The 27643-nt window shown below is 39.3% G+C and overlaps 1 protein-coding gene across 5 annotated transcripts in view; it reads left to right on the top strand.

Moving 5' to 3' along the window:
* Nucleotides 1-788: 788 nt before the first annotated feature.
* The window catches only part of FAM13C (family with sequence similarity 13 member C), a 162111-nt gene continuing 135256 nt past the window's right edge, over nt 789-27643 (top strand). For 3 of the 5 annotated variants that reach the window (XM_045437458.1, XM_045437457.1, XM_045437459.1), the window contains exons 1-3: nt 988-1158; nt 7795-7851; nt 11175-11376. In XM_045437458.1, the coding sequence (XP_045293414.1) occupies nt 1097-1158; nt 7795-7851; nt 11175-11376 (321 nt within the window). In that variant the 5' untranslated portion in view covers nt 988-1096. The other 2 variants (XM_045437460.1, XM_045437461.1) reach the window with 2 other exon arrangements.

Here is a 27643-nt window from a genome sequence, read left to right as displayed (position 1 = left end):
TCTCAGCTGCTTCTGCGAGTGGAGAGGTTAAAGGGGGGGGGGGCTGGGGAATTTACTTAATTCAAAAATCAAAATAAGAATCTTTCACAGATGACTGTTCATTTCATATCAAGGTCAAGTTGGCAGGAGAAAAGAACAATGGAAAGAGGGCAGGACAAATATTCCCAGGGGAATGAAGCAAATGGAGGCCTGACAGCCTTCCCTTCCCCCAACAGGGCTGCCTTTATTTAAAAATGGATGGCATTTGTGGATTCCATCTCTCGCCCTTTGTAAGGGTGCTTGGGAGTGGCACTCAGACGGGCTACTCTGGGCACAGCACATCCCACCCCTTGCACGGCCCTCCAGTCCCCAGTACCGCCTGGAATAAATTCTCCACTGGCCCTGCGTGGGTTCATTCATAGCCCTGTCCTCAAGAAGCTGGGCGCTTCCTCTCTGAGACTGAAATGACAGTGCAGACCAAGCGGGTGTGATGCAGTGAGCCCTCCTTCAAATGCAGGGCAATAAAAAGCAACACACACACACACACACACACACACACACACACACACACAGCAAAAACAACAGCTATGTCTTCTTCTCCATCGTCGTTCCCTCCTGACGGATGAATTTCTGCCAGCCTCCATCCCTAGAGGGGGTAGCTCTGTAAAATTGGCAGGAGACGTCTGGAAGAAAGCAAGTCCCCCAGCGATTTCAGCACCTAGGCAGAAACGGCTGGGCTTTCCCACTGCCAGCCCCGGGGTGGCTGGCACCCAGAGGCCTGGGCTAAACGAGGTGCGGGGCCGGCGAGGTTGAGGTCCGGTAACTCTCCAGGCACTCTTTGCGCGGATCCTGGGGGGCCCGGGGCCCAGGACCAGCTCCGCCACCGCGCCCCGCCCAGCTCTGTCCCCACAGCCTCGCGGGCTGCTGGGCTTTGTGGTTCGCCCGTGCGGCTGGGCCCCAGCTGGGGGTGTCGTTACGAGCATGTGCAGACAGCAGCCCAAGGTAGAGGGAGCGTGCCGGGCGAGCCCTGAGACTTGCCTTGCAATGCCATGTTTGTGTGTGTGCTCTAACTCCCGGAGAGCAATCAGGGAGACGGCTCCCCGGCCGGACTTGGCTGATGTTTTCTTGTTTCTGTTTCAGCCTTCAGGATAATTCCTTCAGCAGCACCGCTGTAACAGAGTAAGTGATTCTTGCTGTTAAAATAACACTTGCATGCCTTTCTCTGGAAGCAACTATCGTGAAGGTATCTTCCACCGTCCCCCGCCGCTTTTCGTATTAGATGCATTGTCTCTTGTAATCTGGGCTCTGAAGACCGGGAGAGGTGCTGACTGATGATGGGGCCCAGAAATCTTTACAGGTTGAAATCAGCCTTTTAGCAGCTATGGGGGGAGATATCATAACAAGCTAATTGCTTGCAGGAGCTCAGTGCTCTAAGATATGTATTCTTGGAGCTCAAATTAAAAAAAAAAATGTATTTGACATGTCAAAAGGAAGCTTTGTTTTATTTTGCCAACATTGGTGTCAGTTTTCACGGAGCATGCTGTATACATTTACAACAAATAGAAGATAGATGTGAAATGACTTGAGTTGAATTGTAGCATGTGGTAAACAGGTTAAACTTATTCTTACCCTCTCTTGTCTACAGATTTTTAAGACACAGTGAACTTTTCTGCGTGCCCTTTGTCATTTTTTGTCTTCTGACCTCAAAGATGTGGCTATAGGAGGAATAAACCATCTTGTCCTATGGCTAAAGCTGCTGATCGGGGCAACTAACATAATTTAAACATGGAATGAAGGGGTATAGTATTTTACTCAAGGCCAGCAGTCATAGTATTTTTTATTAGATATAGTTCATGGTTTTAATTCTTGTCATCCCTTCCTAATGGGATGTTTTCTTAATATTATACTATACATATATGTTACAAATTAGTAGGTAGTATGTTATACTAATATTATATGTAATTTGCATAACATTTACATATATGCATGTATATGAAGTATCTACACTGCATTTAGCAGTCTTTCTAGGCTAACTCATGATGTTTACTTCTGGGACCTTTTGGTAAAGTCACTCAGCAGCTGTTCAGGAAAAAGGGATGTATAAGGCTGTATACTCACCTATGTTTAAAAAATGCTGCAGGTTTGATATAGAAAAGCCCAGTAACTCTGGAACTGTTTGCTAAAATTTCCTAAAAGGCAAATAAATGTGGGAATAGATACATGAGTGTCAAGTTTTACCACAGTCATAATGACTTGGTGATGGAAGAGTAAGATTCTACAGGACTTCCCAGGTCCCATGGCTTCCCACATCTTTTGTTTCTTCGTTTGGATGTGCTGCTCTCTTATTGTCAAGCTTTGGGCTCACTTAACTGGAATTACTTAAAAAAACAACAATCCAGGATTGACTTTACAAGATGCCATATAAAATACTCACTGGGGCCAGCATCTGTTAGTGAGATTGCTGCAACTTTGGTTTTCTAAAAGCCAGAGAGAGGAGGAGGGAACGTGTGCTGAGGTATGCACGCCAAAGATAGGCCGTGACTTCCTGGTTCAGGTTCACAGGTGGTGCTCTCTTCCCTTTGCTGTGCTTATAGGCACCAAGTGCTTTCTGTGCCTGATTCTTGGGAGCCCTGTGTGGCTGAATCCCTAGAGTCAGCCTCAGACATAGGGGCTTCAAAATGAGATACTCAGTTCCAGATTTCACATGGACATTTTTTTAAAAAAGGTTTTACACTTAACTGTGGGAAAAGTCTGGTACTTTTTCTTTGGATACTCCTCAAGGAGTTCTGATTGCATAAGATCCTGTTGTTGTTTTCAGAGAGGTGACAGTGATTTATTTTATAAGGCCCTGAGTGACAATTGGAATGCCATCTGGCTAATCTAAAAATGAAAGGAGTATATTTAAAAATACCAAAAGCTTCATAGGTGTCACACAGCACAAAGTAGGGTCACTGAAAACTAGTTATTGTCTAGTGTAACATTTTCTCCTCTCATCAGGAATACAAAACATTTTCCTTGGTTTTTTGGCATTACCCCAAAGCCAACAGGACCAGGATAGCTATCCTGAGAATTAGATGTAGCAGGTGCTCAGTAAATATTTGGGAGTGGTCTTAACATACACAGAGGAGGCACTTGTCTCCTTGTATGTTCTGGATACATACAAACTTCCTCCCCTCCTGCCCCTATCCCTCCTACTTCCTCCTACCCACACTCACTTTTTTTTTTGTATCTGAAATTGCACCCAGAGATGATTTTTTTTGCATGAAGGCCTCTGGTGGTGACCCTTATTAAAATGGAAATTAAAAAGTCTGTGCCCCTGGGAGGCAGATTCAAGTTGTCATTAACACTTTAATATAATTTATGTTATCAGGTAGTCTAGCCTGGTAGGGGTGAGCTTGGCCTCCTGGGGGTCTCTTAAGAGTAAAAGGGAAGGGAAATTGGGAGGGACTTAAGGACAGATTTTATTCTCTTCTCGGTTTTTTCCCAGGCCTGGCACTGTTTGTGCAGTTCTGAACCAATTCAGTTTCTTTTTATACCCAAATTATTCTAAGATCAGAATGGCCTTGGACTTCCCTTCTGTATCTGCAGGGTCCTTTTATCTATTTTTCCATGGTCATTTCCTATGTTGCTCTGGCTACGTTGCTATATGAAATGAAGCCTGGCCAGCAAATGAATTCTGCAATGAATTAGTTATCATCTGAAGCAGTGGTTCTCAAAACTGATCATCAGTATGAACTGGGGAAGGACATTGAAACATGTACAAGAGGGGAGCCTGGGTGGCTCAGTTGGTTAAGCAGCCGACTTTGGCTCAGGTCATGATCTCGCGGTCCATGAGTTCGAGCCCCGTGTCGGGCTCTGTGCTGACAGCTCAGAGCCTGGAGCCTGTTTCAATTCTGTGTCTCCCTCTCTCTGACCCTCCCCCATTCATGCTCTGTCTCTCTCTGTCTCAAAAATAAATAAACGTTAAAAAAAATTTAAAAAAAAGAAGCATGTACAAGATTCAGTTTCCCAGACTTTATCCCAAAATGGGAACCTACGATTGGTGATTATATTGGAGTCAGTCCAGTGATGGGCTTTGTAAACTTTTAAGTCAGTGTTAGTTATGTTTGTGTGTGTTTGAGAAGGCAGTCTGGTTTGAAAATTCACATTCCTGGGCCTCACCTTCAGGGAGCTAGCCTATCTAGTGACACTGAGGTGCTAGTAGGGCCCAAGCCTGCCCTTTTAATCAGGATCCCAAAGAATGCTAATGCAAATGGTTCTGGAGACACACTGAGAAATCCCAAAGAATTTCAGGCTGCACCTCTGCACCTTTGCTCTCAGGGAACACAGGACTACTGAGTGAATGGGAGTCTCCTTCTTGGCACAACCACATTTTATCTAATAACCAATCTGAGGCCTCTCTTCTCATTTACCCCAAGTCAATAAAAAGAACCTCTCATGGGCACTTCTTTCCCCACCATTATTCTAAGAAACAAGTCATTCTCCTTCTTTTGCGAGCCTCTGGAATATAAACTAAAGAGACTATTTGGTAGGCTCAGTATGGTGGAGCAGAAATACCACAGGGACCATTGCCTTCCACATTGGCCTTGGGCAATTCCTTCACCTCTTGTGTGAAGGTGACCCTTACCTGATTGCATTGGCAGGCTTAGCTGAGATGCTATGAAAAAGAAGGTAAGTGGTGAAGGTAAAGTCCCACATAAGATTTTCTTGTTTGTGATAGATAGAGGGAATAAAACTCCCAGAGGGAAAAAGGTAACAACCCTGAGCATTTCACAAATAAGTGATTGCAAGGACAAATTATCCATATATTGTCTGGGTAACAACAAATCAAGAACTCGGGGACTTAGACCCTAGTTGATGAGACTTCAAAGGAAGTCATTTAATAGAGGTGCTGTTCACATTTTTTTTAACTACAAAGAGTAGTAAGAAAAACATTTTATTTTATTTTATTTTATTTTATTTTATTTTATTTTAAAGAGAAAGACAGAGACAGAGAGAGAGAATGAGCAGGGGGGGGGGCAGAGAGAGAGAGAGAGAGAGAATCTTATGATTCTCATAAGAGAGATCTCATGACCTTGAGATCATGACCTTAGCCAAAATCAAGAACTGGATGCTCAACTGACTGAGCCATCCAGGTGCCCCAAGAAAAACATTTTATAATGCAATCCAGCACACACATATATACATGACTTATTTAAATAAGTTCTGTGAAATAACACTTAAACCTTATGATACTGCTATGTTGTATTCTATTTCTCTAACAACAATAACAGCATGCTGGTAGCTGCTATCTAATTTCAAGACCTACTAATAGGTCACAGTTTACATTTTGAAAAGCATTGCACGTAGAAGATGCCAAGTTTTGAATATTTAAGGAGATCATCAAAGTGACTGGTCTTTAAATTCCTGTAGTGGAGCTATAATACAGTAAGAAAATGCCATTCCCAAGAGCAGTAGGGTACTTATTCTGAGCTGGTTTTCTTACAGGAATGGGAATATCTGGATATGGGTTCCACTGTGGAATCCAGTTTTACAGTTGGTTCAACATTGTACAGGGGGCTCCTGCTCAAGGAATCATCAGAAGAGTCACAAAGGAGATGTTAATTCAATAAAACTTAATGGTCTTCATCAAAGCAAATGTAAAATCCAACTGGACTAAAAAGCTTGTATATGTGTTCGTGTAAGCCAGTACACAGATCTATTTCATTGCTGTATCTTTGACCTAGGAATTGTGTTTCCTTGAGGGGCTACTGAAATCATTCAATAGGCCTTAAAATTGGATCAGCTAATCAGGATCTGGCCTCATACTTAAAAAATCATGTGCAACTTTGTATGTTCTGGTGCTGAGTTTCCATTTTTACCTAATTGTACTTTGAAAAGAAAAGTTAGTAAATCAAGTGAGGGGGAGAAAAATATGTTCTTGCCAAATTCCCAAACAATAGGTATTGTTGAGCTCTAGGGTTGAAACTCCGATTGAACCTTAGTTCTTTGGAAGCAAAAATTCTAGGTTTCTGTTTGTCACTGGTTTTTCTACTTTGCAATATTACTTTCATTGGGAAACATTTTTCATTCAAATTACAAAGCTTAGATGATCTATTAAAGTGAATGTCTCTGATGGAGGAGAATAAGGCAATGCTTATGAATTCAATTGTTGTTTACATGAGATGGATAGAGTGGCTTACTGACAGTCAAAAACATGAGAAAGCAAGAAAATTTAATTATTTTGTTAAGAAGAGCACTGTATTAAGTCGACCGATTTTTCTTTTTAACTGCCAATAAGAATAAAATATTTCAACAGGCAGAGAGAGTTAGAATCTATGTAGCCTTTGTTTTAATTCATTAAAAAAAAAAACCCATAATTTAAAAGGGATTGTGAGGGAAGAGGACTGGAGCTTTCATCAATTTGTTCTGTGGACAAGTTATATACCATTGCAAGCAAGGAATATTTAAAAATTATAAATGATTTCATAAAGTATGAATATTATTATTATATTATGGTGATATTACATACGTATGTATTTATTTATTTTTGTCTACTCATTACATTGTGAATCTCTCAGAGCAGGGTGGAGGACTTTTTCAACTTTGTGTCCTTTAGAAGTAGTGCTACTAAAAGTATGGGCCCCAAAATTGTTTGTAACTTGTCTGAGACAAGGAAAGTACAGAAATAGGGAGTAAGAATTTAATATTTTATGGGAATTTGGCATCCCTGTGGCATTTTTACCAAACTACCATAGTGGATTGGAAATAGAAAACAAACTGGTCAGTCCTAAATCCCAAAGAGTTTGAGAAGCACACCTCCAATGCCTAATAAGTACCTGAAAGATAGCAAATGTTCCATAAATGCTTGTTAAATTATTTCCGGTCTTGCTGAGGGGCCAGAGCTAATGATTGTATTCAAACACTTATTGGATGCCTACTTTGGGGTAACACTGTGGGCACTGTGGCGGTTTATCTAGAAAAAATATCATTTCTTCTCAAGGAATTAATAACTAATTAAAAGAGCTCAGAGGTATGAAGGAATTACAGAGCAGTGTGAGGCAAGATACAGTTGGTTACTCAAACCTCAGAATGAAGAGTAAACATTTATGTATCAAGGTTAAAGTAGGAATGTGGCCTGTGGGTGAACTTGGTTCATGGAGCTCATAAGACTTCATTTGGGCAAGTGAAGGATAAGTAGGAGTTGGAGATGGAAAAGCATTCCAGGCTGGAGCGGGATAGGAAGAGCTGAGAACAGGAACAAAGGCTCCCTCCTACACTAGAGTGAGAGAGTGGTCTTGCTCTAGATTCCCTCAGGCAGTGTTGAACACAGAAGACTTTTCATTTAGAGGAGCCACGAATTTTTCACCAGGTTATTCCAGAAGTTTTGTGATAAGGAAGGGGACTGAGAAAGTCTGGAGGCCAATGAAGGAAGCCAAATGGAAACTGATGTGGTTTATGATTGCCTGAGGCAGAGGAAATTTCAAGAGGCAGACAGTGCATTCGAGCCAAGAATAATCCACCAATCTTGGTGTTAGATGTCCCTCAAGTGCTTTGAATACTTCAGTCCTTGCCAAAATCTTGTTAGTTTAGGTGATTCAGAGCAGTGGATCATAAAGGAGTGTTACCTCTAGTTCTGAGGTATGATCACATATGACAACATTGGTGTCATTACCTGGTACACATGCTGGGAATTGGAGCTAGTTTGAGAGAGAGAGAGTGGTGAGGGTTGTTCTATTTTTTAGTTTACCGAACTAATCGAAAATAATTTAGACTCTTGCTGCTTCTGCTGCTACAGACTGCTGGATCTGATGTGGTTTTGTTCCTTCTCTCCAGGTGTGACGAAGACACAGTCTCCCTACATGAAGATCAGACTGATTGCTCCAGTCTCAGGTATGACCCACAATTGCCTGGTTCTTAATTATGAAGGACAGAAATCATTTGGGTCTAGGCTCCTTTGTTTCCTCTTTGAATTACAGTCACTTGTCCTTGTGTGTAAGTTCTTCTAATAAACTATCAGTTCTTAAAGGAAGTTTTGTCTTGTCCAGTTTTGGGATGCTCCCCTTAGTACCCAGGCAGTGCCTTCATATGGGGAATGCTAATTAAATGCTTACTGAATTAAATATTGATTATACCATCTCAATGTTCCCATCATAGAACCTGTGGAAGAGATTATAGATTTATTTACCAAACATGTCATCAAATGTTTGGAGTATGGTCCTGGTCATCGAGGGGTTCATGGTATGGCAAAACCTTCACAGTTAACTTTCTTCCATATTTGCTTGTTCAGAGCACTTTCATGTACATTTTATTATTTAATCCAAACAACCGAAAGGAGGCTGATGTTTCTCTCTTTATCTGGTAGTAGGGAAACTGAGGCTCAGAGGGATTATAGCTCATCCAAGCTAACATAGCTACCATGAAGCAGAATTTGGACTCAGGTTTCTCTGACTCTCAAGTCCGTTTGTTAGATAACAAACAATTGCTGAAGGCCTATTTTTTTGTGCCAGAAACCGGTCAATATAGATGATGATGCTGCAGTGCATTAAGTACATTTTACTAGCGTGGACAGAGGATTCATTTAGAAGGACCAAATAGCCCAGAGAGGTTTCTGGGATGGATTCCTAAAGAAAATTACAATAGCACATGACGTGTGTGTGTGTGTGTGTGTGTGTGTGTGTGTGTGTGAATGTGTGTGTTATATAAGGCCAAGAAAAAGAGGATGCCACCAAGCAGAGGGAGCAACTTACTGGAAAACCAACAGAGGGTCGTAGGAATAGCAGGCAGTTCAGGATGGCAGGAGTCTTGAGAGCCTGTGGGAGTGAGGAGGCCAGGAGTGGTAAGAACTGAAGCTCCAGAGATAAACAAAGATGGATTTCAAAAGGTTTATGTACCTTGCTAAGGAGTTTGGAATTTATCCTGGAGGTATTGGAGAGACTAAAAAGGGCACTCAATTTTTTCTTTACAAATAACCATTTGGCTAAAGCCCTGTGAGCATAACAATAGCTCCCGTTTATTGGGCTGTGGCCTTGAGCCAGCTTCCTATGGCAGGTATTTCATAGGGACTGTCTTGTCTTTGCAAGGTGGAGAGACATCCATCTTAGGATGAGGACCAGAGAGGTGACACACTGTGGACCAGGTGACACAACTAATATGTGGGAGGATCTTTCAGACTCTTATTCTTTTCAGAACACCACTTAGTTGTTCATTCTCAGTTATGAATGATTCCAATAAGTAGTGGCATAAATTACATAACTTGTACTTTCCTGTTTTGGAGATTCTGAGGAACCATTAACAGGTTAGAAAGACATTTCTAAAGATGACTTTTGTATTTAGGTTCTAAGCTTGTGTAATGAGAGAAAGATACTTTTAGCTCCCCCTGACCATGTTCCTTGTTTTTCAAGTCAAGGAGGTGAGCAAGATGATTTTATAAATTGGGGGCACCTTGAAAATATGTAAAAATGAAGTCCAGGTATTATTTTAGGAATAAATGTATCAAAAGAGTAATTTTAGATTTGAAAACTGACATTTTCCCACTTATTCTTGAATATTCTAGAATTTTCCTTGAATGAGGACCCATTTAGGTTTACTGTAAAGACAGCCATTCCTTTTGTTTCTCACTGGGGAACACAGAGTACATGAATGAACATTCTTTGTTTCCAGTGATAGAAATTTCAAATGAACAGTACAATTCCAACTCATGGTTTCACATCACTTTCCAAATCCATTAGTGAGTTAGAATTTTTTAAATTGTAGCTGATCTTAAGGGAAAATATTAACCAGTGTCACTGGCACTGACTTGTAATTTTTTTCTTCAGTTACTAATACTGAAGAATTGTTTCACTTGTTGGGTTCTCCTTTATCAGGCATTATGAAGTTTGTTCTGAGGCTTAAGATGAACTGTTTGACATAGTTTTATTTCCACGCCTTGCCTGACTACACCCTGATCATGCGCCAGACTTCCTATCCTGATGTGTGCTTTGATCTTTTCCCAGAGGCTAACTGGAGTTCATCCTTTCAATATCAGTTCTGTGAATTTAATCTCTCTTTTACTTGTGAAAAGGCATCTTGAACAGGGACACAGAAATCCTTTGTTTGCTGGTCTTGTTTTTTGGCTTTAGGTATCCTTGAACCATGAGGAATTGCTTCCTAACTGACCTTGTCAAAATCTCTTTTATGGGTTCTCCAATCAGGGAGCAGGAGAGAAAAACAGCACCTGCAGGAAGTGGTCACTCCTAGAGAATTGCATGATCTAGTACCAAATGATTGCCAGTGGATTGAGGTTGAAGATATTGATTGTATAAAGTGAATGCCCCATTTGGTTATATCCCTGGATTCTTAGCAAAATAAGAATATGAAATGCATCTAGATTTAAGAAGGATTAATGACTTCAAATAAAAGTGTTATGTCACTCCTTTGGAGGAAATTGAAACAGTGGGGTGATACTGTATGAATTTGCTTGCTTAGTGAAAATTAAAATGCCACCCGGGCACTGAATGTATGGAGGTAACGCCAGCCCATTCAGTCACCTCCAGCAATTCCTCACTGATGAAAGCCTGACAACAGGATCCTCGAGTGTGCACTGAGAGTGTTGTCAGATGGTTTGCTTGGGTAAAATATGGCCCTTGTTTTATATTTTTTTTCAAGTAGCATGTTTCCTATCAAAGTAGACCCTGTTAGAGGCCTTTGAAAACTGTAGGGAGATGATTACAAACATGCCAGGGAAGAGGAAATAGCATGCCTTAAATCAAAGACATATATGCAGGAGAGTCTGAAAACCTAGCTACCACTCTGGGTCTGGGTGAATTAGCCCTTCTGTTAAGCACTTCATTTAATCTCTGAGGTTTACAGTCTTACTCTATAAAACTGGGATGATGATCTCTAACCTGAATCTCACATTATTATTGTGAGAGAAAAAAATATATACATGAAAGCATCTTGAAGTGGAAAATTAAAAACATGTGATCGTATGCACAAAGTCACAACTACAAAAAAAAAAGTATGTATTCACTAGCAAAGATTAGAAGGGACTATGGAGTGATCTAAAGAGTGAAATTCACATTTCTTCGGTTCTTGTTCCTGTGAAACTAAGTCTACTCTAAACATTTTGCTAGATACCATATAAATAGAGCAGCTATGAGTATGCCAGCCTCGCTTTCCCGCAGCAGTTTAATACTTTTTTGGGTGCTTTCTAAATTGGGCCTTTCCTGTTTTAGAGATGAAGACAATAAAGAAAATTACCCCGAAGCCGGGGCTCTCCTAGAGGAGCCCGCACCACCCTCTCGGGAGCCACAGCAGCATGTAGAGCAGACCTTGCTGGTGGACGGCGTGCTGCGACCCAGCATGGGCAACTTCAAGTCCCGGAAGCCCAAGATCCTGCTCAAGGCAGAGAGCGGGAGGAGCCACGGAGAAAGTCAGGTAGTGGGCTGTACCACTAGGCCTTTGCCACACTCTGGCAGGCTGTGTGAGCACCTTATTTTTCAGGAGGTGATGAGGCATCTTGAGGTGTCAGTGCGCAAACCACCCAGCACAGTTCTCTGAGCAGGCTGATAATTTAGCGCCCTTTCAAACTGATACTCTTGAATACTGGGCTTTGACATAGGTTCAAAGGAGATGCTGCAATCTTTGCAGGGGAGAGTAGAGGAGGATCTCCTACCATCTTCACTTATCCAGGTCATGTAGCTCTTGCCCCGCATTTGGAGATTCTTCTCAGCAAAAGTCCCAAGTTTACTCTGAGCCATTCACTTTAGGCTGCAATTTAGTGGCCTTGGATAAATATTCAAGTGTGCATGCATGTGCCAGTTTGTATGTGTGTATAGCATCTGGTTCTTTGAGGTCAATGTGTTTAAATGAATGAACGAAGCATTTTTTTCACTTGATTTGGGTAATAAATTTACAGTTTCTATTTTTTTCAAACTTTCTCTAAGTGTAGAGGTATGTAGCAAAGAATGTGATGTTTTTAAATCTTAAAAACTCCACAAATAATTTATGATGCTTTTAAAAAAAGATGAAATGAATATAATCTACTTTACTCTTACTAGGAAATTAATGAAATAATACTTGTAATGCACCTAATGTAGTTTTGGGGACACAGGTGCTTCATTAATATTAACTTTGCTTTTTTGTTAACATTTAAGTCTTAAAGATAATGTGGGAGCTTCCATGCATAATAGATTAATTATATAATAATTTTAAGTCCAGTCCTACATAGCAAATGGGCACTAGGTGATCTTCCTATTAGAACAACTTTAGCTGAACACTTTATTTGACCTTGTTATTTTCTTATTTGTCTTGTGATTTTTATCTAATTTCTTCCTTAGCATTAAGACCTCTTAATGTGTCAGTTAAGTTTGCAATAAAATGAAAACACCCTCTGCATTCATAAAGCTGTGTTGTAATTATTTTAAACTGAGTTGACTTTCAGAGAGAAGTGAGTGTGAAATACTATTTGAGTTATCATAAACTTGAGACCCTGTCTATTACTGAATGCACCTAATCTGATTAGAAGTGTGGTGTTGGGGAGGTTACAGGTACCCAAAGGGCTGCCTGCAGAGTCTGATGGGTTTCAGGGAGGCTCTGATCTTGAATCTCCTACTAAGGGTCACCTGTGATACTTTGGGCTTTGGATGACTAGCCATTTCTGCTAGAGTGCTCTCTTTCTTGTCATCCTATAATCTGGCTCGCAGAAATTACATAGCTGTCACTTGTAATAAGGTGCTAATGGAGCATGCAATTCCAATCCATTGCTCATACACAGGGAGATATCTGGAGATATACTTGTATTGTCTTTGCTGCTAGTACAGCAGTGGAATCCTGGAGTGCAGGTAGAATTTCCAGTTCATTCCTAACATCTCTACCCACACAAGGAGATTCCCCCCTCCAGTGACTAAGAGAACTTTTATAATATTAGATCATTCATCTTTGGGAGAAATTTGAAACACATTTCATTCTTCCTATTTTCTTTGGGTACAGAGAATTTACACTGGTTGAGTATTGAGCAAAAACTGAATCTATAAGTAATACTATTAATAAAATCAGCTAACATGTATTTCAGTATTTACTGTGTTCTGGGCATGTACCATGTTTTACCACAATCCCACGGAATGGGTATTATTATCTTTTTCTGTAAAGGAAAAAGTAAGGAGTAGAGGGATTACATAATGTCTCTAAACAGAATTGGAAGAACTTGAGTGGAAGGTCTTTTCCATAAAAGCACAGTGTTGCTAACAAGCGGTACACAGATATTCCCAGATCTAGTGATTTACCTAATCCCTTATCCTACTCACACCTTAATTTTTATATAAAACCTGCGATTTCACTCTGGAATTGTTTTCCTATGCTGATATGTTGTGCTGCGAATCAGTAACTACTTACTTAGAAAAGACTACTTTGGGGAGAATTTTATAAATGTAATTTTTCTTTTCTGCCTTAAAGGTTTGTAATATTGGTCACTGAAGCTAGATAAATGTTGAGTGAATGTTAGCTAGTAGGATGCAAGTTTCCTAAGGTCAGTGATTCAGTCCTTGTCTATCTTTGGATCTATAGCATTCAGTAGTCACTTAGTATTATTTGTTGAATGATTCAAAACTGGTAAGAGAGGTGTATACATGATTGTATCATCTTTTTTTTTTTTGTGAAATGTGTGTTCTCAATCAGTTGTGAAAGTTACATTTTAAAATAATATAATCATGACTCTCTTACAACTATAAAATAAAGATGTATCAAAGATTTTATTTAAATTATTAATAAGGGAATCAGTAAGATATTACAACCAGTTCAAAAGAGAATGCAAAATATCACACATTTGTAGTCTGACAAGAATTACAGAAATAAATTTACAAATGGACACAAAATTAGCAAAACTTATAATATCCATTGGGTGGTACTTTCTCTTGGACATGAGAAATTATTTGCATTATGGTCAATATCTATAAGTTCACTTCTGTGGCTATAGCCTTGTAAAATACCCTATTCATAGACAAAAGCAAAAATTATCCAGATGGATGAGCTAGCCAGGGTATCTACTAAATTTCAAAGTCGTTTATAATTTATATAATCTCAAAGAAAGATTATTCTTAATCACAAAATAAGGCTAGTCTCATTAGGTTTGGCCTGAGTAATTACATAGGCATAGCAAGAGTGTTAATTTACCATATAGGTCTTCTTAAGTATGCTTTGCAAAATCTAAAGCCATTCACTATTGAATAACTACAAAATTAACTTTTCTCTGGGAGTTTCATTAATGCCTCTATTATTTGCAATCCCAAGGCAAGGAAGACAAGTTCAAGAAACTCCATCCATTATATTTCAACTGCAGTACCTATGCACTTGGATAAATTTCTCTTTTCTTGAGGTCCCCAAAATAACATTAGGTTCCTACCTTGCCAGGAAGTGACCATCATTACCACATGTAAGATTGGACCCTGTAAGCCAGATAACAGGCCAGTTATCCAAGGAAGACTCTGTAGGCACAGGCTTCATAAGTAAAATCACATTTGTTCCTTAAAGTGGCCTTTTTTTTTTCCTGATTCAATGAAAATTATTCTCAAGACAGCATTCCAGGCAAGATGTTAGTTGAATAACAGATTTTTTCAATTATATTCAGGTAAAAAGGAAGACAGATTATTACTGAATATATGAAATAACCCTATTGCAGTTAAAAGTGAGGATACAGAGTGAGTTTCTGAACTCTCAGGTCAGTGAAGCTCAGATACCATTTTTAAATATTTTATTTTGGTTTACATAATAGAATTATTTTAAAACATAGTTTGTATTTATTATTATTCAGGTATGGTGAGGCCAATAGATGAGGAGATGACTGTCATTTGAAAAGATTCCTACTCCTAGTTCTTAAGAGAGGGGGCATGCTATGCCATGCAGGGCCACAGAGGGAAGGCACCAGTGTTAGTTGGGAAGTAGAAGGGGCAGGTGGAAAGCACGGCAGAGGCCTTTATGTGGTTTCCATGGGAAAAACAAGGCGAGGTAGGGAAAAGCAGTCTTAGAATTGACTAGTTTGAATCATTTCAGTAGAGTGTGAGGTATAGGGGCTCTCTAGTACCTGGTTCATATGATTAGGGCAGAGGAATATTGCCTTCTGGAGTGTGCGAGCCAGATAGAAGAGTTGTTTCCAAGTATGGACTCAGGATTGGCTAGTTTGCATGTGAAAGGCTTGTTCCTGGGCAAGTCATTTCATATGTTCTAAGAAATGGCTAGCCCTAGAAGAGGCATTTACTTCCCATGAGTGAGGCTCTAGATGCCAGTACATCAAAAATACAGAAAATAATAAAATATGGTTAATAAAACAATCTACTAAATTGTAAGGTGAAGTAGAGAAAGGACTTTTTTTTTAGATCCAGTAAATAGAACATTAAGATAAAAATATTGTGGGACCCCTGGGTAGCTCAGTCAGTTGAGTGTCTGACTTCAGGTCAGGTTATGATCTCATGGTTCATGACCCCCATCTGTCTCACTGCTGTCAGCCCAGAGCCTGCTGGGCTTCACATGCTCTGTTGCCCTCTCTCTCTGCCCCTCCTCCTGCTCATGCTCTCTCTCAAAAATGAATAAACATTAAAAAAGATAACAATATTCCAAAAATAACTACAATAAAATTTACCTTTTCAATCCATTCAGTTTTATGTAATTAATTTTTGTTCCTATTGATCTTGCGTTAGCAGTAGCATAAAGCTGTCAGCTTCTTGACAAGTTCTGTATATCTTGACTCAGCCCATTGGTGTCATCGGATTCCTGTACCCAAGACCCTGTTCTTGAAAATGTCAACTCTTTGAAGCATCTGGTCCTTTACCATGGTAGTATTGAGAGTATTCTTTGTTGAAGACACAAACTGTGGCTTGGTGCCGATAGTAGAAGCTATAGGCAAGCATCTGAACAAAACAAGCATGTATGGATGACAGAAACTGAAAATAGTTGTGATTATTTTTCTTCAAATCATTTTCAAATGTGAAAAGTCTGATGAGAGCTCATAATAAGAATAATGAATAGATGTGACATGCAAAACAAGATAATAAAATCATTGCCCCCAAATTAGGATGTTTCAAAGGATAATGAGTAAGTCTATTTTTAAAGAAGTCAGGGAGTGTTTACTTATGATTTTACAGAATAGATGAACATAATTTTTACAGAGGGAAAAACCTGGAGATATAATAATCCTGAAAGAACATGCCAAGAATGTGAAGTAAAATATTCATTAATCTGGTGTAAATTGTGGATATCTGCACTTTTTTTAAACTCTATAGGAGAGTATAATGTGCACCTCTGAAAACCACTAGCCTGGGGGCACCTGGGTAGTTCAGTTGGTTGAGCTTCTGACTCTTGATTTTGGCTCAGGTCATGATCTCAGAGTCGTGGGATTGAGCCCCACGTTGGGCTCCATGCTAAGCGTGGAGCCTGCTTAAGATTCTCATTCTCTCTCCCCCTTTGCTCCTCCCTCACTTGTTTTCTCTCTCTGTCTCTCTCTCTCTGTCTCTCTCTGATTATCTCTCTCTCTCCCTCCCTCTACAATAAAACAAAACAAAAACCACTAACCTCGATGATGCTAGATTCAAATGAAAGAAGTAAAGCTGTGAACAAGTCAGCATTTTAAATAATAACTACAGTTGTCCCTGAGAATACTATAGTGTTCTTGGCTAATATCATCAGGCAAAATGCCACGCGGACTTGAACAAAGATATAAGAAGTTGATAGAACTATTTCATAAGAGTTTCAATCACAGGATAAATGTAACATTAAGCAGATTTACCATGCACTGAGGTAAAGACAGCTGTTCTGTTTGTAAAGCTGGACTTGTTTGGGGGGAACTGAAGCTTATGCTTCAAATTCTGCCCAATGCTTGTTGCAACCATCAATACACAGTTCTAACTGGTTTGTTATGATCACCATTTCCCAAAAACACCTGTGTAGATTCTGTGAGCTCACCCTTCTTGAACTTAAAAACAACGCTCTTTGAAGCTGAAGAGCACCATTTTAAGAGTTTACCTATTGCCATTTTGGGCTCTCTTGTCACAAAGTTTGTATTCAGCACCCCAGAGTGGATCTTCAATCTGATCCTAACCAGGTTGGGAATGGGGGTATGTGGAAGGGACAAGGGGCCAGAGGGTTGCCATTGGAAATTTTAATCTTTTGTACCTTTCTTTTCAATCCCAAAGTCAGATTCAGAAATTTTACTTCCGGAGGATTAGATTCAAATCTCACTATGAGCAACCTTTCTTTAATCCTGGCCTTGCCATTTCTCTGAGGAACCCTGGGTAAAATAACAGAATCTGAGGTTTTTTGTGCAGGTATGAATGATTGATTATAGTTTTACACCCACTACATATGAATGATTTAAAAGAAGAATGCTTAAATATATTTGCTAGTCCAATAAAAGTCCAGGAATCAGGAAGACAATGCAAGAATGTTCTCAAAGAAGTTAAGATATTTGAAATAAGGAGACTATTTATTTGAACCAGGATCAATTGCAATTTTCCTTCCTGCTTGTTTATCCCTGTCTTCATTAAACAGGGAGCTGTGGAAAAGAATAGGCTGGAAAGGAACCATTTAATGACTTGTCTCCTGGAAGGTCAGCTTTTATTGATGCTAATACCAGAGTTCATTGATATGATTCACTTGAGGCTAAAATAGGACTTGTGAGTTTGTGTTAAAGCAGAAACTCCTTATCAAAGTACTTTATTACTCTTTCTAGGGAGGAGAACTGATTGAAAGCAATAGATTACATATACTATAATATTTTGTGATATATTACATAAAATATGAGGGGGGGGTAGATGAAATGGGTGAAGGTGGTCAAAAAGTATAGACTTACAGATAGAAAATACATAAGTCCTAGGGGTATAGTGCATAGCATGGTGACTATGATAGTTGTGAAGAGAGTAGATCTCAAAAGTTTTCATCACAAGAAAAAAAATTGGTCACCATGTGTGTTGATGGATGTTAACTTGACATTGTGGTGATCATTTCACAATATATACATATATTGAATTATTATGTTGTACACTTAAAGCTAAGATAATGTTATAGGTCATTTTTATCTCAATAAAAAATGTAGTTGTTCCTTATATCTCATTATGAATAACAGTGATCTCTGAAAGTTTCATCTCTCCCCTTTAGTATATCTGGGTAATTCTTCATCTTGGAAAACTTTGGGGTTGATTTATTATCAGGCTCCCTCCACACATACTTTCTGTTTATTGTGTGTGACCACCAGTCTTGATCAGTCTTTCCTGTTCTTGGTATAATATCTACCTTTTTCTGGAACTGTTTGTCTTACATTAATTCCTAGTATTCACATTTCCCTTATTATTCAATAAAAATGTGTAAACCCACTATTTAATAAAAATCCTTATTTATTGACATTTTCCTACTGATTAAAATAAACATAGTAATAGATTATTATAATATTTTGTGAAAAATTGAAAAGAATTCCATATTACTATAATATTAATCCCTAACAACCTGATTTGGGGATGATTGGACTTGACTAACAGAACCAACTTCCTGTATTGGACCTCATAACTGTCCAGAGGGCATGTAGATTTAGCATTGGTAGAATAAGGCTTATCATCTTCACTCCCTACCACCTGGCATCAGGCGATGCACCAACTTTCTTCCCTTCTCTCTGGTGGCTATTTTAGCAGAAGACAAAAACTAGCAGGCTATACAGCAAGCTTTTCTGCAGTGAGCTGTGTACTGCAATCATACTGCTAATCCACTTCCTGGGGAGACCAGCTGTTCCGTCTGGTGTACATCAGCATTAGGTTTCCTCCACTTGGCTCCAGTAGATGTGTTAAGAGGCTGGAAAGGGATCCAGGTCTGATTGTGAAATTTGCATTTTAATGTTTCTGCAGAAATGAAAAACCCCTAAACACTTTTCAGGCAAAATAACTTAACTACGAAGTATTTACTATATTTCTGCTTTTGGAGAGTATAGTTCTAATTCTTTCTGTGTTAGACTCTAAATTAAGAGACAATAGTTAATTCTGAGTCATTTTCCCCCCAAAGGAACTAAGATTCTGTTCAAATTATAGCTCTCCTTTATGTACATTTTTCTTAATATATTACTGAAACACTAAGTAAGTGCAAACTGTAAAGCAAGAAAACCAGTACAGCTGATTGACTTTGAAATTGAGAGCACCAGAAAGCTAAAATGAACTTCAACTAGAATTTCACTTGCTTTTTAGTGAAAGGAAGACTTAAGTTCTGAATATGCCTCTGAGGGCTTACTTTTTAGAGTGTGTCAAAAGGATGAATTCATTGTGATCTTAACAATGGGCCTCAGATAATTGTTTTGACTCATGAGTTTGTGTTGCATTATCTTTCTTGCATGGTATTGCAGCTGCAACATGGAGGTTTTACTTCAATTCCTGTTATGGATTTTTTAGAATGTCCTTTACTGGTCATAAAGAAAGATAGTCCTCTGGGTTTGTTTTCCAAGTTCTCCTTTACTCCTCTAAGTAAAATTGCTGAGATTCAGGGGAACAGAAATCTGAAATATTCAGTCCTTCAAAGTGAGACCATCTGAGCTGATGCTTGGATTTTTGGTTTCTCGTAGTGTATTAGAGTCTGATACTCCTCTTTGAATTAACAACAAATCTGTTGTTAAATGATTGAGTTGATGAAGAAAGATATTTTTAGGAAGGAACCTGGAATGTCTGTAAAATAACTTTTACTTTTTTTTTTTTTGAAATATACAAATATGCTGCTTAAATACTGACATGAAGGAATCTTAGAACTAAGTGATGTGACTTGTTTGCCTGGGCATTAAATCTCAAAAGTTAAAAAAAAATGTCACTCAGGTGGAGTTTGTGTTCAAAACAATGTAACTAACTGGTTTGAGACAGGTTTACAAGCAATGGAAAATTTGAAACTTTGACATTGTAGAACTCAAGTCTCCTTTAGCTAAATGATATTTCACCTATAATGGACGTTACAAAATTCTCCTTAAAAAATGAAGAAGGTATTGGTGATATTGGTTCTTTTGAGTGTAGCAGCAGAGAATGGCAAGAACTGATCTCTACTTATATGCTGCCTGGAATATTTATGGGTATGCAGATGGCTCCCACATAGAATGGCTCTTAAAATTGTCTTGTTATGCCTCTTCCTCTGTATCTTTTGCATAGATAAATAAATTCTGAATTAAAGAACTTCCGATTTTCATGACATTGTTCCAAAGAGGGCTTTTAGCATTATATAGCCTTATAAATTCAGCCCATAGTCAAGACCTACCAATGCATGGAAAGAAGAGTAACATCCATAGGACATCTTTGTCTTTATTGGCATCTGCTGGCCCTCTGTGGAGTTCCAAGTCTTGCTCCCTCTACTATGTAGAAATTTATTTTAATAAATCCCAGAGCAAAAGAGTTGAGTGGTGGTATAGGGAGGTAGTGAAAAGTACGGTCTATAGGTCCAGATGGATATGGGTTCAAATTCTTTCTCAGCCACTTACTTTCTCTACGACTTTAAGCGTTTACTGATCAGCTCTTTAAGTGTCTGTTTTCCATCTGTAAAGAAGAGATGATATTTTCAACCTACCTTAAGAGTTTGTTGAGTATAAAGAGTGATAATGATTTAAACTTAAACACTCAACAAGTTTTAGGGGGATAAAAAATTGTGTATAAAATGTTTTATATGCACTAAAGCCTCAAAAATTGCATTTCCCCTGAGTTAGACCAGCCTGTGCTATGCTGCAATAACAGCTCAAAACCTTAGCAGTTTAAGCAAAACTAGGTAGTAGTTTAAAAAAAACAACATTTTTTGCACATTACATATCCTCATTGGTCACCAGGAAGTGTCTGATCATGGCAGTCAATTAAAGACCCAGACTAATGGAGCAATCACAGTCTTGACCATTGCTGGTTTCAAAGTCAGAGAGAAAAGAGAGTCCTGGAGGGTTCTGCACCAATAATTAGAAGCTTCAGGCCTAAGTCAGCATATAGTATTTACATTCTTTACTAATTGGCCAGAGCTGGTCATGTGCTTCTCCCATAACTACAAATGTATGAGAGAAGGGATTAGGAAGTACAATCCTATAATGTATTCTTTTTTTTTTTTTTAATTTTTTTTTCAACGTTTATTTTTGGGACAGAGAGAGACAGAGCATGAACGGGGGAGGGGCAGAGAGAGAGGGAGACACAGAATCGGAAACAGGCTCCAGGCTCTGAGCCATCAGCCCAGAGCCCGACGCGGGGCTCGAACTCACGGACCGCGAGATCGTGACCTGGCTGAGGTCGGACGCTTAACCGACTGCGCCACCCAGGCGCCCCACCTATAATGTATTCTAATGGGGGGTGAGGAATGAATTATTGGCCAGCAGCACTAATGACTTCCACATCTTCTACTCAAACTAGCATATAACCGCAAGCAAGAAGTTAATTGGTATTTTTCTCTTCTAGTCCTTCACAGTACTGAGGTATTGTTATTAATGTCAAGTACTAGAAGAAGAAGAAGAACATTAATTAGGTTAATGAAGTATCACCAAAGGACTTACATACTGTTATTGCTATGAGCAGAAATTGGAATTTTAGACAAGCACCCCTTCAATTAAGCACCTGCTTCATTATTATCAGGAAAAAGATAAGTTTAGTAATTGATTTTTTTTCTGTATAGCCAAATGAAACTTCAGAGTTTACAATTTTATTATTTTATTTAGGAATAATTATGGTTTTACTCTTGCCATAAGAATGTAGTGACTTTGGCTTATGCCAGCTAAACTTGTGGTTCTGTGATTAAGAGGCATTTTAAAATCTCATCCAAAAATAATACTTCCTATAGAAAGTAGATTTGACGATTTGGATATTGTCAGATGTGGAAGCTGAGTTTCTGCATACACACAGATATGCAAATTCACATCCTTATGTACTTGGTGATATTTATCCAAGAGAAGAGTGTTCTTTAGGCAAAGAACACAGCTTAGCAGGGACTTCGACAGCCTGTTTTGGAGCTTGGAAGCAAAGCTGGGAAGTCTGGATAGCAGAAACATAATGAAGTGACATTTCGGGTAACTAAGAATTGCCAATCCAAACTTTATCAAACATGGTTAAATATCACTTTGGGACTGAGACATAACATATCAACCTCAAGCCTACAATTTTAGGCTCCATATTTTGTAAGACATGTAGCTGCCAGAAAAAATATTGGATGCCCAGCTAAATTTGAATTTCAGATAAACAAGGAATAATTTTGTAGTTTAAGTATGTCCCATGTAGATATTGTTTGGAATAGGAATGGGAGTTTTGTGTAAACAAATATCTACATGGGACATACTTATGCTGCAAAATTATTTATTGTTTGTATGACATTCAAATTTAACTGGACATGCTGTGTTTTTATTTACTAAATTTGGTGACTGTATCAAGAATGAATTACATGCACATCTGACCTCATTTACCTTCACCTGGTAGAATATCTGACCTCAATTACCTTCAACTTGGTAGAAGTAACCAGTTGTGCCTATGTAGCCTGATGCATTAGGATCTTTCTTTTACTTCAGTCCTTCTAGAGTAGTAAAAGAAGGAATAGGAAGTCAGTGTAGGTGACAAATTGTAGTAATTATTTTATGTCTTTTAAGCATCTGAACAGCATGAAACACCCTGGAAAAAGCAGCCTACTCATTAGGCTTAAAGCCTTAAAGCCTTAAAAATTGGATACAATGGCAAAAATGTTTGCAAATCTGCCCTTTGAAGTCTGCAGACAATTTATCCCACTGACCCCTACTTGCCATGAACAGTTGCTGTTATTAAGTCCACAGAAAGCCTGACATTGATTAGTCAGTTTTGGTGTTAAAATGATCAAAACCGGTGTAACTGATGGAAGACACAGACAACAATAGTGTCGTATTTTGGGCATTAATTCTACCGGAAATAAGTGGCCTGACAAGGGATTGCTGCCTTGGAAACTGCTGCTCTAGACTGAGGCTAGTGTCACACACAAGGATGGCTTGACTATTTTGAGTATTATTTTATTATGTGATTGCATCCAGACACAGGTAACTGGTGGTCTTTGAGTCATGATGGAACTTTGCTTTCCCACCCAACATCGCCCAGCTTGGTTTTGTTATGAATCTTTTTTTTGTTTTTGTTTCTTTTTTATAACTGAGCCCTCTGCGACTTTTACTGCTTAATCAGTTGTAGCCACAATTAGGGGATTTTTTGCAGGAACAAAAATGCTCAGCTCTGCTTCTTTTGTTCATTAACACCCCGAACTATAATATTATGATTGCTTGGCTTAGTAATGTTGCATGCGTCAGGGAAATTTCCAATAGGAAAGGCCATTCCAATGTTATATTTTTAGGCTTTTCAGCTGTAGCTAAAATTAAATAACCAAAAGAATACCGTCAAACTTTAAAGCTCTTTCAATCAGTACCTCAGTGTGGTGGGGGTGTGGTTGTATTTTAGTGCGTTTTACTCTAGAAAACACTAACTATACTGGAAGTATAAAAACTTCCAGACTTAAAAACACCAGGGAAAATCATTAAATGTTGTGCTTGTGGATCCACAGAAGGATGTGGTTCCCGCCAACCTCTTGCCTCTGTCTGTTTCTCCCTGGGCATTGCCACAGACTGAAACTCACTCTTGATTAGGAACCAGACAGCCTGGTCCCCTGAAGATCTGAATATTGCTCTCTCTGAAGGACAAAAGCACTGAACAAAAGACTGAGTTAGTTTAGCTCTAAATAAAACACAGGCATAACTAATGATTTAGGGCTCCTTTAAAAATATTGTTTATTATTTTACTGATTAATAATAAAGACTTTGACAGCTGGAACCTTTTCTGCCTGATGTGAAATGTCAAGGTGGAACTGGACAAGAAAACAAGATACCCTATTAAATCTCTATCCCACTTCTACCTCATGCTAAACAGCAAGATGGGAGCTCAGTGATTGGTTCTTAATGTGATGAAATGTCAGGAGGAATCAGCATCTGAACGTTAAAGCCTCTCCTGGGCCATGTACAGGGTAGGAATCTGGTGAGCTCTGTTGTAGCCTATGTAACCTGGGGTCTCCTGGATTAGAGACAAGTAAGAAGCCCAGATAGAGTCCCCCACGAGTAATCAACTCTATGCAAAGACTGGGGCAGGCTCGAGGTAGGCATCAGATGAGGGGGCAGCAGGGAGCTCATGCTGGAAAAGAGACAGGGATCTAATTTCTGAGCATAGAAGATAAAACTCTAGTTCATAAAATAATGAAAGTTTTTGCAGATGCTATTTTTAAAGATTTTTTTTTTAAGTCAGAAAATGCAGTAGATGCAAACATACTTGAGCATTATTTTATTTTCCTGTCATAGAAAGTTTTATTATTTGGTTAAAATTTCCAAAATGACACATCTAGAATTTGTTAGAGTCTGATTGCAGTGCTGTAACTCTGAGCACATTTTGGCGCTAACTAGGGTACTTTTGAAGTTCGTTTGTTTTGGCTTCCTCTTATTTACTCGTGAGCTAATTGCTAAATGTGATTTATCTCAGAGCCTTTTAATGTTGTATTCTTTAAAGGAGGTTTTTCCATTGCAAATAAAACCAAAGATTATGTCTTTAACACACATACAAATTATCTTTTGTCTTCCTTATTTCAAAATTGATGATTTGAATGTCAACTGTTCAGCTTTAGCGATTTGGAGACCTATGTTCTATTTCAGAGATGGCCTGTCTTATACACACTGACCTGGTCTTTTCATTTGCTTCCTAAACTGCTAATATCCATTCCCAGGCAAAACCATTCATCAGTTTTGCTTGATTTGCCAAACCAGGCTCAGTCATGTGGTGTCTCATCAGTGCTGCTGGACTGTGTGTCCCCAAGGGGGCCTGTATTTCCCCTCTTGCTAATTTGAGGAGCGTACTATGTTGAATAGTGTCTTCTCAAAATTCACGTTCACTTGGAACCTCAGAAAGTGACCTTATTTGGAAATATGGTCTTTGAAGATGTAAGTGAGGTAAAAATTTGGATGAGATCATTGTGGATTTTGGGTGGGCCGTGAATCCAATGATTGGTGTCCTTATGAGAAAAAGAATGGACACAGAGAGACGCAGGGAGGAAAGCAATGTGGAGATGGAGGCATAGATTGGAGTCATGCTGCCACAATCCAGTGACTGCCAGGAGCCACTTGGACCTGGAAAAGGCAAGGAAGGATTCCTCCCTAGAGCCTTAGAGAGAGTGTGGCCCTGCTTACACCTTGGTTTTGAACCTCTGGCCTCTACAACTATGAGATAGTATGTTTCTTTTGTTTTCAGCCACCAAATTATAGTAATTTGTTTTAATAGTTCTAGAAGCTAATACAAGGGGCTTCCAATAGTTAGACTGTGTATTGGCTGACTGCCCAATGCTCCAAGCGTCCCAGTGAGAGTCTGGGAGAACATGGGGCACTAAGCAGACTGGCAGGGCAGAGAGCCCTGTGGATACAGAGTGACTGAGATCCCATTACTACAGAGGGGTACAGAGTAGGGGTTGGGGACAGGAACAAGGCAGACATAATAAAAACAGAACATCTGTTTTTGTGTTACCTGGGCTGCATTTCCTTTCCTTTGACAGAGGACAGAACCAGCCCCGACCCTGAGAGACCTGAAGCTTAACACAGGCCAAGCATCAGACGGACTCTTCTAGAAGTGGAGCAAGGCAGGGGGCCAAGCAGTTCATTACATAAAATGGTTGGATAATTGGAAGTTTCTGGATATACATTAAAATGTTCTCTAGTCCTGTGCTTGGTTGGCACCATGCCAATCCTATTTGTATTTTTGGACGTGGCTAGTGAAGGCTAGATGTTGAAGGCTTTATCCTCAAGCTCCGGATATCTTTCTCATGAGTCCTCTCCTTGTTAGTATTACTGCTGTAGCCCTGGCTCAGACCTTCTGAGTCACACCTGGAGAGCTGTAATGATTACTTCTATAGTAATGACTATGCACATAAATAGCCTTGCCTTTTTTTTTAACTTTAGTGAGGAATAACTGGCAAATTAATTGTATAAATTTAAAGTGTACAATGTGATGATTTGATATACATACATGGTATAGAATGATTACCAAGATCAAGATAATTAACATATCCAGCACCTCACATAGTTAACTCTGTGTGTGTGTGTGTGTGTGTGGTGAGAAGGCATACGATCTACTCTCAGCAGTGTCCAAGTATACAACACCATATTAAGAGTATTCATCATGTGCAAAGCCTTGTCTTGAGTGCTGCCTATAATAATTCATTTGATTGTCACTACCACCCTATGAGGTTCTGGTACTCTTATTCTTTTACACAGATGAGGAAACTGAGGCACAGAGAAGTTCAGTAACTTACTCAAGGCCACATAAATTGAATGACTGAACAATATTCCTAGGTATAACTTCTTATGGTTGTGTTAAAATTGATTTATGCTTTCTATTGATTTGGGTATGGATTAAACATTTGTGTGTACTTCAAAACACACACTGAATAGGTTACCACAGATTGTGAATGTGTCTGGGGCCTTGGAGGATAAGATCTAACTGGGATCAGGAGAAAAAGTGGTCAAACATTCTTCTCATTGGTTGGGATAAGATAAATACATATTTTTTTTTATTTTTTGTTTTTTTTAATTAATTTACTTATTTTGAGAGAGACAGAGCATGAGCAAAGGAGGGGCAAAGAGAGGGAGACAGAGAGAGATGGAGAGAAAGACAGAGAGAGAGAGAGAATCCCCAGCATGCCCCACACTGTCAGTGCAGAGCCCGATACAGGGCTTAAACTCAAAACTGTGGAATCATGACCTGAATGGAAATCAAGAGAAGTATGCTTAACTGGCTGAGACACCCAGGCACCATAAGAAGAATACATAATTTTAAACAAAGGAATAAATTGCAGAGGGATTTCTTACTGCACTTGTTGAGGAGTGGTGGAAGGAAACAGATATTTTAACAATATATCTTTGTCATTAATGACAGGGCTTTTGTCAGCTGAGTGCTGTGGTTTGGATGTGGTTTGGTATGTTTCATATGACTTCATGTTTTTCAGATGGTATGGAAGCGCAGTTCTTAGGAGTGGTGATTGGGGCAGTCCTGAACATGAGCAGCAAGTGGCAAAATAATCAGCTGCTAGTTTTCTGCAGCTGGTGTTTAGGCTTCTGGAACGTTGTCACCTGAGGGAGCTGGGCAAGTTGATAACCAACTTTTAGACTTAGCCGTTGCATCAAGGATAGAGAATTGTCTACGAAGTAGGAGAAACCAGGTGGAATGTATTCTCTTAAGCCTTGCTTTCTTACCATCATGGATGCCAAGCGTCTTTGACAGTTTGTACAGGTTGATGGTTTTGTTCTTGACTTTGGCCATGGCTAGATGGCAAGATACAGAGTTTATTGACCTTCAGATCAGATTTTGAATTAATAGATGATACAGGACTGTATTTCTGTGACAACAGATGTTGAGGATGCCTCTGTATGAGAGGCCCTGAACCAGTCAGTGTAGCTGTGGGCACAAGGAGGGGAGAGCTGGTGCTTGTTCTTGAGGTGAGTGTACTGTCATTGGGGTGACAGCAGCAACAGTCAGCAGAGTCCTTACTGAGCGCTGGATAAGAGCACAGCCTGGACTGCCTTCCTCTTTGTACCTGGATCCCAGTGAGGCTCGTAAGGTTCCCCATCTGTGAAATGAGGGATAATATCACCCACCTATCAGGTTCCAATAATTAAATAAGATAATCCTTGTAAAATACTTACTGGAATGCC

This window comes from Leopardus geoffroyi, chromosome D2 (assembly GCF_018350155.1).
Source record: "Leopardus geoffroyi isolate Oge1 chromosome D2, O.geoffroyi_Oge1_pat1.0, whole genome shotgun sequence".
NCBI classification, from domain to species: domain Eukaryota; kingdom Metazoa; phylum Chordata; class Mammalia; order Carnivora; family Felidae; genus Leopardus; species Leopardus geoffroyi.
This window is presented reverse-complemented; position numbering and strand designations above follow the sequence as displayed.